This window comes from Leptopilina heterotoma, unplaced genomic scaffold, assembly GCF_015476425.1.
Source record: "Leptopilina heterotoma isolate Lh14 unplaced genomic scaffold, ASM1547642v1 Lhet_73, whole genome shotgun sequence".
In the NCBI taxonomy this organism is placed as follows: domain Eukaryota; kingdom Metazoa; phylum Arthropoda; class Insecta; order Hymenoptera; family Figitidae; genus Leptopilina; species Leptopilina heterotoma.
The window spans coordinates 949,661-964,276 of record NW_025111169.1 but is presented as its reverse complement, the minus strand read 5'-3'; the positions used below and the strand labels follow the sequence as shown (position 1 = coordinate 964,276).

At 23.7% G+C, this 14,616-nt stretch overlaps 1 protein-coding gene across 1 annotated transcript; it reads left to right on the top strand.

Moving 5' to 3' along the window:
- Window positions 1–6,814: 6,814 nt before the first annotated feature.
- On the top strand, window positions 6,815–13,183 carry LOC122510757 (E3 ubiquitin-protein ligase ZNRF2). Its single transcript, XM_043625633.1, has 4 exons — window positions 6,815–7,796; window positions 8,679–8,774; window positions 8,862–8,967; window positions 11,690–13,183. Exons 1-4 carry the CDS (start codon window positions 7,424–7,426, stop codon window positions 11,745–11,747), a joined length of 633 nt encoding a protein of 210 aa, XP_043481568.1. The 5' UTR covers window positions 6,815–7,423; the 3' UTR covers window positions 11,748–13,183.
- The last annotated feature ends 1,433 nt before the right edge of the window (window positions 13,184–14,616 follow it).

Here is a 14,616-nt window from a genome sequence, read left to right as displayed (position 1 = left end):
ATAAATAAGTGGAAAATTATAATTTTATTATAATTGATAATTTAAATTTTATACTTTTAATATTTATTTATGTATATTATTATACAATGTTTAATTGAATTATTTATAATGTATATTTACTATACAGTATACTTTATTACTGTTAATAACAATCAATTATTAATTCAAATAAATTTTGAAAATATTTATTGTAAAAAAAAGTATTTCGTTCTAATGATCGAAAATTTTTGACCGATATTTTCAGAATTTTTAAATATTTTTGAAAATTTCGGACTTTAATATAAAAGCAAAGATAAAATTAAATACATAATTCGAAATTTTATAGTTTTTCTTTTTATTACGTAACGCAATATTGCAATAAAAATTTGAATTTAATGTCAAAATAAAATTTGAGTTTGTTTAGAAATTTGAAGAATTTGAGGACATAAATTGCTAAATAAAAATGTAATTTAACAAAATTTGTTGCGCACCCATTAGAAAAAAAGTTTATTTTAGTTGACAAAATTCTAATTTAATAGTTAAATAATTTAATTCACAAAATAAACTTGAATAAATAAAAAATTCAATTAATAAAAAATTGATTAAATTGAAAATTTAGTTTAATTTTAAATTAAATTGAACTTTTATACACATTCAATGTTTGCATTGAATTCAGTTTAAATGTATGAAAATTATTTGCTGACATTCAGTATATTTTATTAATTTTCCTTGCGTTCAATGACATTCTTATTAACACAAAAATTCCAAAACTTAAGTATATTTAACACATTTTAAAGTCGCAAAAAATTTAATTTCAAAAGTGTAAATTTATAAAAAAAAGCTTTGAAAAAAAAAATTTTAATTAAAAAACTTAACTTATTAAAATTGTACATATTTTGAAAATCTATTCAATAGATTAAATTTATATTTATGCATGATTTATTGTATAATTTTTAGTCAATTTGTATTTTTTTTTTATCAATTTGTTCCTACTATTTATTTAACCAATTTGGATTATTTAATCAATTTTCGAGAAATAGATAAAATTTATTCTATAGGACGATAAATTTTACTTTTTTGAATTTCATTTTTTAAGTTTTCTTCCTAAAATTCTTATTGATTATTAAGTTAAGTTGACAAGGTTTATAATCAACGAATTAGGAGAAAAAATGTTTTGCTAGGCAAATTTTTATAATTTTCCCCCTGAAAATTTTGTTTTTCAAATTAATTAATTAAATTCGAATTAATTTTTGTAATTATTTAAAAAAGAAAAATTGTACTATTTTACGTGTGACAAATATTTTTCTCGATATCAATCGATGATTGTAAACGTTGTGAACTTGACAAACTTGTTAAAAATAGTTTTTTTGAATTTTTATTTATTGGAATTAACAATTTTTTCTAGTAGATTTTTTTAATTTAGAAAATTTGACCGAAACGGCAATTTTTAGCAAGTTTCTAGAATTATAATTAACTTTGGATTGAAATCAATTATAATACACCTTGCGGTGGGATATTATGTACCAAATTTAATGGAATAGGAACATTATTACTGTTAAGTGTAATTGTTCTTAATCGTATATGTATATGACTTAAGAAAAATACTTTTTGTCCTTTTAACTAATGTTAATTCAATACAGGAATTGTTTTTTAAATTATTGTTTAAAAAATTATAACTAATAATCTTGTCTATATATTTAAGTCATCGCTTAATTTTATTTGGTACTTTTTTTCAAAAAAAGAAAAAATCTAATTTCTATTTTCATGAAATAGAATCTTATGTTCCTTAAAAATTAATTTTAGAAAGAAAAAATTGAAATAATTTAATAATCAACTTAACGAAGTTATGAAATAGTGCTCAAGAGTAAATTGATGGAATTAATAATTGCACAAACATTGACGATATTTTTTATTTTTTTTTTTGTTTCATAACTTTTTCAAGAGTTTTTCTCTCATCAATCAACATTGTACATAAAACATTAATTTCGCGAAATTTTCAACTAAGAATATTTCTAGCTATGATACATATATTTTTTAACACAACCAAGGGTATAATAAAAAATAATTGTTATAATTACTTTAAGAATCATTAAAACGACACCAGTGTTGTTGTATTAACTTGTTCGCAAAGTATTTGATTATAAATTGAAGAAAAAAAAATTATTTATTCGAAAATAAAAATAGAAAAAAATGAACTTTCAATTTTGAATCATAAATTTTATGAAATGTGAATTCTTGGAGTTTCTTTGTAATTAATCAATTTTCAATTGACTGTAAAATATTTGCAAACAAGTTAATAGAAAGAATGGAAAAAGAATACAGATAAGTTTTTTTTTCTATAGAAAAGAGAGGTGATTTTTTAATTATCCTCTAAATTCATATTGACGTAAAGTGAATAAATGTCTTGCAGTATTCTTATAGCCTCACACCATAAAATAAAAGTGCGATTTTTTACAAAGTCTCAAAGAAAACAAATCACGTGTAACAGTTGTATATTTTTTGAAAAATAACTGTTATAACCAATTTCACTCTTTACAGAAGTACTTAAGAGTCAATGGTATGATAAAATTAATTTACTGAAAAATGTGAACTACTACTATTACAACTACTACAGATATTTCCGTATTAAAAAAAAATGATCTGTTTTGGGAGCTATATGTTAACTTAAATGTTACAGTGGTATTAATGTTATTTTTACTTTATATTCTGTTAAACATGTATTTGTATTATATTTACTCCTTTATAAGTTGTATATATTTAATGATTAAGGTAACAAAACTAATCCAATTTTGAGTTATCAATTTTGGCCTAACAAATCTTACAGTTGTACTGATTTAGTTGCAATTTCACTTTTTGAAATTATACAGTAGAATCGGAATACATTCATTTCAAATAAAAAACTTGTTTTTTTTACTTTCCTTTCCCTACATTTCATAATTAAAAAAAAAATTTATTTTGTTTTGCCCGATTTACAAACAAAATTTTATGTCTTTTTCCCTAAGACACTAAAGAATATTTATTTATTATTATTATTAATATTCTTAGGGGCCGTACACATAATACGTCACGCAGCTAGGGGGAGGGAGGGGGTCTGAGAATTGTGACTAAGTGTGACATGGGGGAGGGGGGGGTGAACTCATGTGTTACGTCACAATCTTTTAAATTCAAAGATTATAAGAAATAATATGTGACAATGCCACTTTTTCTAAATAAAACAAGTTAAAAATGCTTTAAACTATTTAATATCTATTTTATGTACCTGTTTAACATCTATTGGCATATTATTTATAATATGATAAATAATATATTCTCTTAATTTGAATCAGTTAAAAATCATGGTTTTAACTGACAATCAGCAGTGACAGACTTTTTGCTTCTGAATCAGTTAAAAATAACTGAAAAATTATCCACAAAACACTGAAACTTTTCTAAATATGTATATTAAAGATTTGCTTGCATACTTCGAAAAATTTACTTGCAAAGTTTAGTTAAAATTGTGTAAAGATTTAAATTTCTCACTCCAATAAATGTTTATCGTCAAATTTTCTTAATAATATAGCTTGAAAGTTTCCTGAACATTTGAATTACATTTGCGACTATACTTTCGTGAAAATTTAAGTTAAATTTTCAGGAAAGTTTCGCGCTAAACATTTATTGAAGTGGGATATTTAAATCTTTACACAATTTTCACTAAACTTTGCATTTAAATATTTCGATGCTTGCGAGTAAATTTTTAATAAATTTTTAGGAAAGTTTCGGTGCTATGTAGGTAGTTAAACGTGACTAATTGAATCAATCCAAAAAAATTGCATTGAAACATCAGTTATTTTTAACTAATTGTCAGAAAAAAATATTGCTATTTGAATTAGTGACTGACTTTTTGCTTCTAAATCAGTTATTAATCAGTTATTATCAGTTATTTATTTTTTTAAATTTTTTTTATAATATATAATGTCTAATGTATAAAATTTAAAGTGAAATTTACGTGTGTGACGTGACGTAGGGGGAGGGAGGGGTTCAAGGTTTGTGACGAAGTGTGACATAGGGGGAGGGAGGGGTTAAAAATGGTCAAAAATCGCGTGACGTATTATGTGTACGGCCCCTTATTCACTCTAAAAATTATTAGATACTCATAAAAATATTTTCCTACATTTATTTAATTTAATTGTAAAATTATTCGAAAACATCAATAACTTCATTTTTAAATAAATATTTCATCATTATTATTTTTCCAAGGAAATTAAGATTTTCAAAAAATTCAAATTCAAATCTTTTTGAAATTTAACCTTTTTTATCCTTCGCAAAAATTTAATTATTTTTACAAGTAATAAAATTATGTACATGAATTCAATTATTTAAAAAAATATAATAAAATTCGTTGCAAGAATTCAATTATTTTCATAAATAATAAAATTCAAATATTTTCAAAATCTACAATTTTAATAATATTTCTTTAAAAAAATTCAATTATTTTTATAAAATGAAATAAAATATGATGCAAGAATTCAATTATTTTCATAAATAATAAAATTTTTTATATGAATTCAATTATTTAAAAAAATGTAATAAAATTCGTCTTAAGAATTCAATTATTTTCATAAATATTAAAATTTTTACTGGATTTCAAATATTTTTAAATAGAATTTTAAATAAATTCCTGGAAAAATGTAATTCAAAAATTTTATTATAATTCTAGGTAATAGTTGAATTATTTTCAAAAATTATTTAAAAAAAAAAAATAAAATTTGATGCAAAAATTCAACTGTTTTCATAAATAATAAAATTGTTCGCAAGATTTAAATTATTTTTAATACAATTTTAAATAAATTGCTTGAAACAATGTAATTATTTTCAAAAATTTTATTAAAATTCTTAAAATCTAAAATTTTAACTAAAATTAATTTTTAAATCAGTTTTTATTAGAAAATTTTACGAGAATTCAATTATTGACACACAAAAATAATTGAATTCCTAATAAGAAATTTATTATTTTTGAAAATAATTGAAATACTGTGAAAAAAATTATTATTCATGAAAATAATTGAATTATTGCGAAGAAGTTTATAAAAAATTTGTAAACAATTGAATTCCTGTGAAATTTTTGTTATTTTTGAAAATAATTATTAAATGTTTTGCGTAGAATTTTATCAAAATTTTTTTTAAATAATTGAATTCTTTTGGAGAATTTTATTGAAATATGTAGTAGATATTAAAAATCATTGAAATCAGGAAAATTTATGAAAATAATTGAAATGAAGCCAAGAATTTTAGTAAAATTTTTGAAAATAATTGAATTTTGGAGAAGAATTTTATTATTTTATAAAGATAATTGCAATTTTGAGAATTTAAAAAAAATTTATTCAATTTTTGATAGAAAATTCTACAAGAATTTAATTCTCATAAAAAATTTTATCAACAAATATTTAAATAATTGTATTCCTACGATGGAATTTTAATAAAATTTTTAAGAATAATTATATTTTTCGAGGAATTCTATTAAATGAAAATTGTATTAGAAATAATTGAAATTCTGTGGTGAGTTTTATTATTTACGAAAATAATTGAATTATTGCGAAGAAGTTTATAAAAAATTGATAAATAATTGAATTCTTGTAAAATTTTGATTATTTTTTTTTTAAATAATTGAATACTTTTGGAGAATTTTATTAAGAAATCATAGATATTAAAAATCATTGAATTCAGGAAAATTTTTGAAAATAATTGAATTTTGGAGAAGAATGTTTTTATTTATAAAGATAATTGAAATTTTAAAGAGAATTTTTACAAATTTTTGTACACAATATTATTGAATTTTTGCAAAGAATTTGATTACTTTTGAAAATAATTGAATTCACAGAAAAACATTGCTATTTACTTTACTTCCTAAAATATTTTCACTATTAAAATTGAATTTGAAAAAAATACTCACATGTCAGGACGATTTATTCAGTAAAATTGTCATCAAAATATGAAATTCGTTTCATACGAATCTTAAATAAAATGGTAACAAAAATATAACTGTTAATAAGTTACTGTACAACTGGCAATTTTCCTAATTTTTACTCAATGAAAAATTATTTTTTTATTGCAGACCATGAGGACGGTTGACAATATAAATAAAAAATGGCGTTAAAAATGTCAATAGACAAATCAGATGGCTTTTTTGAAATTAGAATATTTCGCAAAATTTCAATATTTACGACTGTGTTTTTTACTTACATTGAAGCCGAATATAATAATTAATTGTCACATTAACTAATTTTAACGTTTCTGAAGAATTTATCTTCAAAAATTGACAAAAATTCCGCGAACCAAAAGATGGAACTGTCAACGGCCATTGTTACCACTCGCATGAAAACAAAATTATTTCCATTAACCCCAAAGTCTGTCAGCCAATCACGAAACACGGAATTGGACAAGAAGAATTCCGATTGGCGTTTCATTTTTTTATTCCATGTTCAATTTTTCATGATGTGAATAAGGCTTTAGCAATTACCAAAGGTGGGTAGTTAAAGTGAAAATTATAATTACATTTACAGTGGAAATTATACTATTCAAATTAAAATTTGGAAAAAAAATTTAATTAAATACTTTCAATGAAATTATTCCTAATGTAAATACTTTAATTATATTTGCTACATAAAGAACAGAGTAGAATGTCCAAGAAAGGTAAAAGTTGTGTGCAACTTTCCCTTCTTTTGCATTCCCATTTTCCCAACTTGCGATTTAAGCTTCGTTCATATTTCAACAAGGTAGAAAATATAATGGCAACATGGCAAATTCTCCATGTTGCAAAAATTTGACTGAAACAATTTCAAAAATTTTCTCAATTCAGATGTTGCATTCGTTGACAGAGTGAACTGACCTTTCCAAAGTACGTATGAATTTTCATTTATTTCAAGGACAGTGTTTTAAGTTTAATGTTGAAAATTCTACCCAATCATCGTTTGGTATCAGCTGAATATAAACATGTGTGTGTGTGAGTATCGTCATTTGTAAATCTGTGTAAATCCAAATCCGGTACCCAAAAGCAACAACTACTAACATAAAGGAAAAACTTATCGCAAGATGTCGGGGGATGTTTTACGCGATGAGTTGTTGTTATGTTTTTGGTGAAAATGACTTGTTCGTCGTGGCGTGTGCTTACGATAATCCGGCCTAAGTTTAATTTCAAAGTATTGTAAAAGTTTTTCTCGTTTAACCAACGAACTTTGGAACACGTATATCTCCTTTACTCTCGTTTTTATGTTTAAAAAACCGAGAGAGAGGCAGTGACAAAAATATTTTTTTTTACCACGCTGCCTGTGTATGTGTTTGTGTGCAATTTCGCAATTTAGAATAACAATTGATATTTATTAATTAATTAATCAATCGATTTATATACAAGAGAGAAAAGAATAGCTGTCATTTCTCATTGTATAGTTATTCATCGTGTGTGATTGGAATGGGAGCAAAAGCTAGCACTGTTGCACAGTCTGCAGGGGGCAATGGCCAATCTTCCACAGGGGCCAATGAAACGGCAATGCAAGGTTTTTCAATTTTACGCTCTCTTCCTGGTGGTGTTGGACTACTCCAGCATCAACAGGGAAATCAATCGCAAACATCACGAGTATCTGGTGATAGCAGACAAAGAGCTCGCTCATTGAGTTCTGTTCCGGATTTATCATCGGGTGAATCTAGCACCTTGGCATCGGCCGTCGGAGTAGGTGTTGGACAAACACTAGGTCTGCCTCAACTTGATGTTGATGACATCGACGAAGAAAGCGGCAGAGTATACGCTGCTCACAGCTTGCCTTCGCACATTTGGTCTTTAAATGGTGAGCAACAAAGAAAATACATATAGGAATGTTTAATTTAATTTGCGTATTTGCATCATAAGTTTTATTCTTTAGTTTTATTATTTACTATTATTTACGCAGTTGGAATTCTTTTTCCTGATTTCTGATTCAGTAGAAAGTCTTTTCTCTGAAAATAAAATTTTTATTAAAACAATTTGCCATCGTCATTACTTGATAATTGTCTCAATCACGTGACTAAATATTTCCCTTTAAAAATGTTTGTATATGTCGCATAAATTAAGTTTGTTCGATGACGTGAATTTTTATGTATATATTTCCACGAATTGGAGTTCAAAATTCGAGAAGAAAATAGAACTATAGGAGCTTGCTAGAGCTGAAAACATAGGTTAGGTTTACTACATATACACGTTTTCTAGTTCGTTTTTTATCTTTTTTATATATGTATGTATTCTTATTGCATAGTTCATTATTTTACCGAGAGTTTAATAGGGGGCGTTTATTCTTTATTATTTGTTTGTTTTGACGTATGTCAGCAGCATGGTTGGCTTGGTAACAATATACAATCGATGATGATGGCTAGGAACGAAGTGGGTGTAAATTTTAAATTGCAAAAATAGGAAAAATTTATTGTTTGGAATTTTTTTTTCGAAATTATGGCTCGAATTGTAAATTCCGTGAATTTATTGGGGAATAATGCGTGGGACGGGTGTGGATTAGGTTAGGTCGGGGGAATACTATGGGAATTATTGTGAGTTCATGCTTAAACGACACGGAAACTGAGGTTGTTCCAACACACACTATTAGAAGAGTATTGTATGGTATTGTTATTTAATTAATAGATTTAATAATTGTCAATTACTGGGTGAATTTTGAGAGATATTTTTAATTTATTTTTTAAAGGTTTAAAATGTCCAGTGTGCTCCAAGTTCATTCTGCCAGATGACATTGAATGTCATTTGGTTATGTGCCTGACCAAACCGCGTCTTAGTTACAACGGTGAGTTTCCTTTTTATTTTTTTTTTATCAATTTTTCAACTTTTCTCAAATGTTTCTTTTTCTAACGAAATTTTTGCAATATTTCAGAGGACATATTGGCAGATGAAAAAGGTGAATGCGTCATTTGTCTTGAGGATCTTCAACCTGGAGATGTCATAGCCCGCTTGCCTTGTCTTTGCATATATCACAAAAAGTATGTTATTTAAATATTGTATCAATGTGTCATTTGTTAGATCATTATTCACAATCGCTTAAAAAGGTAATTTTCTCATTATTGTTTTCATACCACTTGTATTTCGATAAAATTGGCACTTTTTTGTTTTGAGCACAAAAAAAAACACTAAACAAAAAATAATACGAATACTTAATTCGTACAAAAATCACAGGCTTTCGATAACAAGACTTTTTCGACTATTTCAAGAAAAAAATGCCACTTATTCAGAAAAAAAGCGACTTTTTTCGACTTATTTTCAAAAAAACGTTACAATTTCGACTTCTCTTGCACAAATTGCACCAAAATACGACTTTTTTGGTATAAAATGATGCTTATTCTGATTTTCAGAGTGTGAAAAGTAACTCTATTCAAATTTTATCCTCTAAAGTGTCATATTTTTTTGCAAGTCTTTTAGCGCATAAAAATAGACTTTTGCCATAAAAAAATGAAATTATCATTCATTGAAATAAATTTAAAAAATTTGGTTTCTAATATTTTTCAAAACTTACTTCTGAATTGACTATTTTTACATTTTTATGAGTTTTGCCAATAACAGAGTTTCCTCAGATGAGAGAAATTAGAAAATTTGAACCAAAGTGTTGGCAAATTATTAAATTTCTAGAAATGCTGTAAAAATTCTACTTTTTTGTTAATTTTTGAATTTATTGAAAAACTTTTACTACCTACTTTTGAAATTCCTTTTTTACGTTAAAACCCTAAATAAAAAAAAGAGTTACAGTTGCAATTTTCGTAAAATAAATTGAATTTTTGTATTTAAATAATTCAATTTTCGAAAAATTAATAAAAATAATACATTTAGAGCAGAATTTTAATTAAAATTAAAAATAGTATAAATTTTATATCAGTTGTAATAGAAATTTTTAGGAGCAATTAAATTTCAAAATTCTGAACAATTCAGTTTACGAAAAATTTAAAATCAAATTTTTTTTTTTTATTAATTGAAAATTTGAATATATTTACATGAAAATTACTAAATAATCGAAATTTCGTCAAATTTAATTGAAAGTAATTGAATTTTAAACGTTTTTTGTAAGTGGATTTTCTTTTTCTTGAGTAATTGAATTACCTATTAAAGAACTTTTACAAAATTATTTTTAAAAAAATTGATTTTCAGACGAATTTTAGTTGAAAATTCTAGAAAATGATTCAATTTTGGAAAAAAAAGCAGCAATTTTTAGAAATAATCCAATTTCACAAGATTTCAACATAAATTTTTTTTTGAAAATTTCAATTTGTTAAACAAGTTTAATTACATTTATCAGTAATTAAAAAAAGAAATTTTTTAACTGTTGAATAATTTTAGTTAACAAAATTTAATTTTTACTACTTTTTTATTTTTTTTAGAAATAGTGAAATTTCAGAAAGTTTGAGATTGAAATCTTTAAAAATTTCAACTTCTGTGAAAGAATTCATTATTATAATGTTTGAAAATAGAAAAGGAAAATTCTAAAAATTTTCAATAATTAGCTTCAAAAAATTTTTTAAAAATTAAGTTTTTCAAAATTTTAATTAAATTTTTTGAAAAATAATTGAATTCCTAAAAGTGAATTGCAAAATACTTGAACAATTGTAAATTTCTTCAAATTTTATTGAAATAAATTTTATATTGTAGAGAATTTTATTGCAATTTTTTTTAAATAATTCTGTTTCTGAAGAAAAAGGAGAAAAAATTCGAAAAAAATTGTGAAATAATTGTTTTTTAAAAAACCTTAGAATCGAAGTTATTATTTTCAGAAAATAAGGAAAAAAATTCAAAACTGTTTTGGAAATCAGGGAAAAAATCAGGAAAATACAAAGAAAATTTTTTGGACAATATGGAATAAAAGAAACGACTTTTTTCCTACTTTGAATCGACTAAACCGACTTTTTTCCTCTTAAAATCGATCCAAGGCCTAAAAATTATATTAATACAAAAAAAATTATTTAAATATACTGCAAAAGTAGAGCTAAAAAAATACAATCTCTAGAAAAATTATAAAAATTCCTCAAGTGGACTTTAAAAAGAATTGTCTAAAAAATTACCTTTTTAAACTTTTCTTAAAATAGTGACTAATCAGACTTAATCTTTATGATCATTTTAAATTTAGATCAGTAGACTGTCAGAATTATTATTAGCACTGGTTCAAGTATATTTTTCAATTAATCTTGAAGGGGACAGAGAGGGGGAAGTAATTTACTAAGAAATAGGGAAAAAAAAACGAAAATTGTCAAATTGACAAAAGTGTATGAAAATACTTTTCAAAATTTCTAAAAAAAACTTTTATATACATTTTTTAAAGACTTTATTTATAAAATATCCTCATTGCGTCAATGTTTACTTTCAATGACCTTTCAAGGAGATTAACAATACGTTATCGAAACGATTACAATTGTCATGTGTTTTCTTTTTGAAAAGTTATCTAATTAATAAACTCATTTTATGTTGTTTAATTAATTAATTAATTAATTAATAAACTTATTTTATGTTGTTTAATTAATTAATTAATTAATTGATAAACTCATTTTATATTAATTAATTAATTAATTAATAAACTCATAAAATTGTAAAATTATTCAATTTTTCCATTTATTTTGCCAAAAAGGAAAATTTGCAATTTAAATTAATCTTCTTTCGTCTAATTTTCAGTCATTTTTTTTTTTTTTTAATTTATTTCACTAATTTTTCTTTTCTCTTTTCCAGTTGCATTGATAGATGGTTTCAAGTAAATCGCAGTTGCCCCGAACATCCTGGTGACTGATTTGTACTTGAAATTGGAATAACTGTGAAATCAACTACTGACCCATAGGATGCTAGCGTCGGTCCGAAACCGAAATAAATGAAATGGCAGATTGTAAAAAAGAAACATGAAAAAAAACTAGTCAAGGTGGCCGCTAGTCCGTGATGGTGATTTGTGTATATGGTGATCGTATGATTGAGCGAAACTCAAGTGAATCGAACATTTAAAGACAAAACTAAAAAAAATACCCAAAATTCGACCTTTACTGTAATATTAAGCAAAAGAGACAAAAAACAAAAAAAAAGAAAGAAACTATCGCCATAAGATTAACAAAAAAAAAATACAATGCTATTAAAAAAAAATACACGTATCTATAGTTGCACTATTACTGTTCAATCGCTTAAACTCAATTGTACGATATTTATAAATTTTAAAAACTAGTTTAACGTTTTACACCTCGATATTGCGTTAAACTCCGCGATGATTATCATTATGATTAATGTTTGTCGTTTCTTTCAAAGAGGGGGGATGATGATGAAATGGAAGATTAATGGAAGAACCAGCTAAAGTGAACATTGATGGGTTTCTATCTATATAGATAAGTTTTAGCTTTTTAAAGAAAAAAAAAAACAAATGATTTTTAATACCGTGACAATGATTGTTTATGTTGTTTGCTGGAGCAAAAGTAACTAGAAAGGATATTTTTGATACTTTCATAAAAATGGGAAAAGAAAGAGAGTTTAAAAGAGAGTTTTGAGCGAAGGACAAGCGATAATGCTGTAGTTAACAATAAAGGTTCTGATTTAAACCTTCATAATAATTATTTTTGTGTTTCTAACAAGTACTGATTTTTTGAAACACACTAATTCAAAAATTTTTATTTAGAACATCTTATTGTTAGTGGAAAGTTAATGTTTCTGACAATTTACATTTTTATACATCTTTATGAGAAAAAAAAACAAAAAAAATGTCGAAGTAGCAGGATGTAATATAAAGTCTACGCTTTTTGTGTATAAGAATTAAGTGACTTCAATTGTATAAAATGAAAATGAAAAAAAAAAACATTGTTCTAAAGAAATCTTAATGTCGACAAATGATTAAGCGTCTGTTTTTTTTGTTTTTAAGCATTTTTTTTACTAAAGAAACATTTTTTTATTCAATTGTCGTCATTATGAGAGAAAGAGATTTATTTCTCTTTTTTGAAAAATGAAATTGTTTTTTCTCATTTTTGGAAACTGATTTTTGTTTCTTTGGAGATTTTTTTTTGTTTGTTGAAGAGATATTTCATTTTTGATGGGTCTCATTTTATCAGGCAGCGTTTAGCGAAAAAAAAATAAGGTTGTGTTATTAGAAGTAGTATATATTATTCGAGATTAATTGAACAATGCTGGTTATGTTTACTCAAATGAAATTTTAAAAAACTGGAGAAAAATATAATCTGCTGTTTGTATAATAGATTGTGGTAATTTTTTTCATTTACAGTTAGAATTGTAAATAAAATTACAATTATATTTACCCCTAAAAAAAAAGAAAATTGTCAAATCATTATGCCTTTATAGTATTTTTAAATGTTAAGGTTGATCAAAATTTTTAACAATTAGTAAAAATAGCGCATTTTATTCAAATATTGATTTTTTGAAATGTAAAAAAAATTAAAGGTCAGGGTGGCCACAAAGTAAAGTCAGGAAAATGTCGGAAAAAAAAAAAAAAATTTTGTCAGGGAAATTTAGAAAATTGAGATTTTTTCGACTTATTTTCAAAAATGACGACTTTTTCAATTTTTTTTCCAAAATATTGCAAGAAAATATCAAAGTTTTTAGTATTAAATGTAATTCATTTTGATTTTTATAGTGCAAAAAATAACTATAAACAAATCTTTCAAAAAATATTTTTGAATCATTTTTCTATTTAAATTTTTGAAATATACAATTAAAAAGATTTTGAATATTTGAAATTTTGTAAAATTTAATTGAAAATAATGGATTTTTTTCAAGTATTTTGTTAGAATTTTTGAAAAACATCTTTTGAAGAATTTTAATTGCAAATTTTCAAAATAATTGAAGTACCTATCAAAAATTTTAATGAAAAATCTTTAAACCTAAATTTAAAAATGAAAATTAATTTGTTAGAATTTTTGAAAATAAACTTTTGAAAAATTTTAATTGCAAATTTACAAAATAATTGAATTATCAAAAATGTTAATGAAAAATCTTTAAACCTAAATTTAAAAATGAAAATTAATTTGTTAGAATTTTTGAAAATCAACTTTTGAAGAATTTTAATTGCAAATTTACAAAATAATTGAATTATCAAAAATGTTAATGAAAAATCTTTAAACTTAAATTTAAAAATGAAAATTAATGAAAAAATGAAAATTAGCTTCTAATTTTTAAAAATTTAGTATTATTAGTACTTTTAATTATATATTTCCGAAAATTCAAATACATAAAAAAATTAATAACATTTTGAATTATTTTTAACATTTTTGTAGAAAAAATCATTTTCAAAATATGTATTTCATTACAATTCATCAAAAAAATTAATTAGTTTTTTTAAATAATACAGAAACTCTTTTAAGAAATTGAATTGTTTTTGAAAAATTACGTTAAAATATTTTTAAAAACTACTTAATTCTTAGAATTTTTTTATCATAATTTTTTTTAAGATTTTTTTTTTTTTTTTTTTTTTTTTTTCTGTATTTTTACTTCAAAAATTATAAACATAATCTAAAATTTTTGCTTCTTTGGGAGCTTGTCATAAAATTTTTATAAATTAAAAAAAAATTAAAAATGCGATAAGAAAGTGACAATTTTGCATATTGACAAACAAATTTGTTGAATTAAAAATTTTTAACTATAGAAACAAAAATTTATTTTCAAATTTTTAATCG

Coding starts and splice junctions, on each gene's coding strand:
- LOC122510757 (XM_043625633.1), top strand. CDS start 7,424: ATGGGAGCAAAAGCTAGCACTGTTGCACAGTCTGCAGGGGGCAATGGC. Junction 7,797..8,678: donor GCACATTTGGTCTTTAAATG/GTGAGCAACAAA, acceptor TATTTTTTAAAG/GTTTAAAATGTCCAGTGTGC. Junction 8,775..8,861: donor ACCGCGTCTTAGTTACAACG/GTGAGTTTCCTT, acceptor GCAATATTTCAG/AGGACATATTGGCAGATGAA.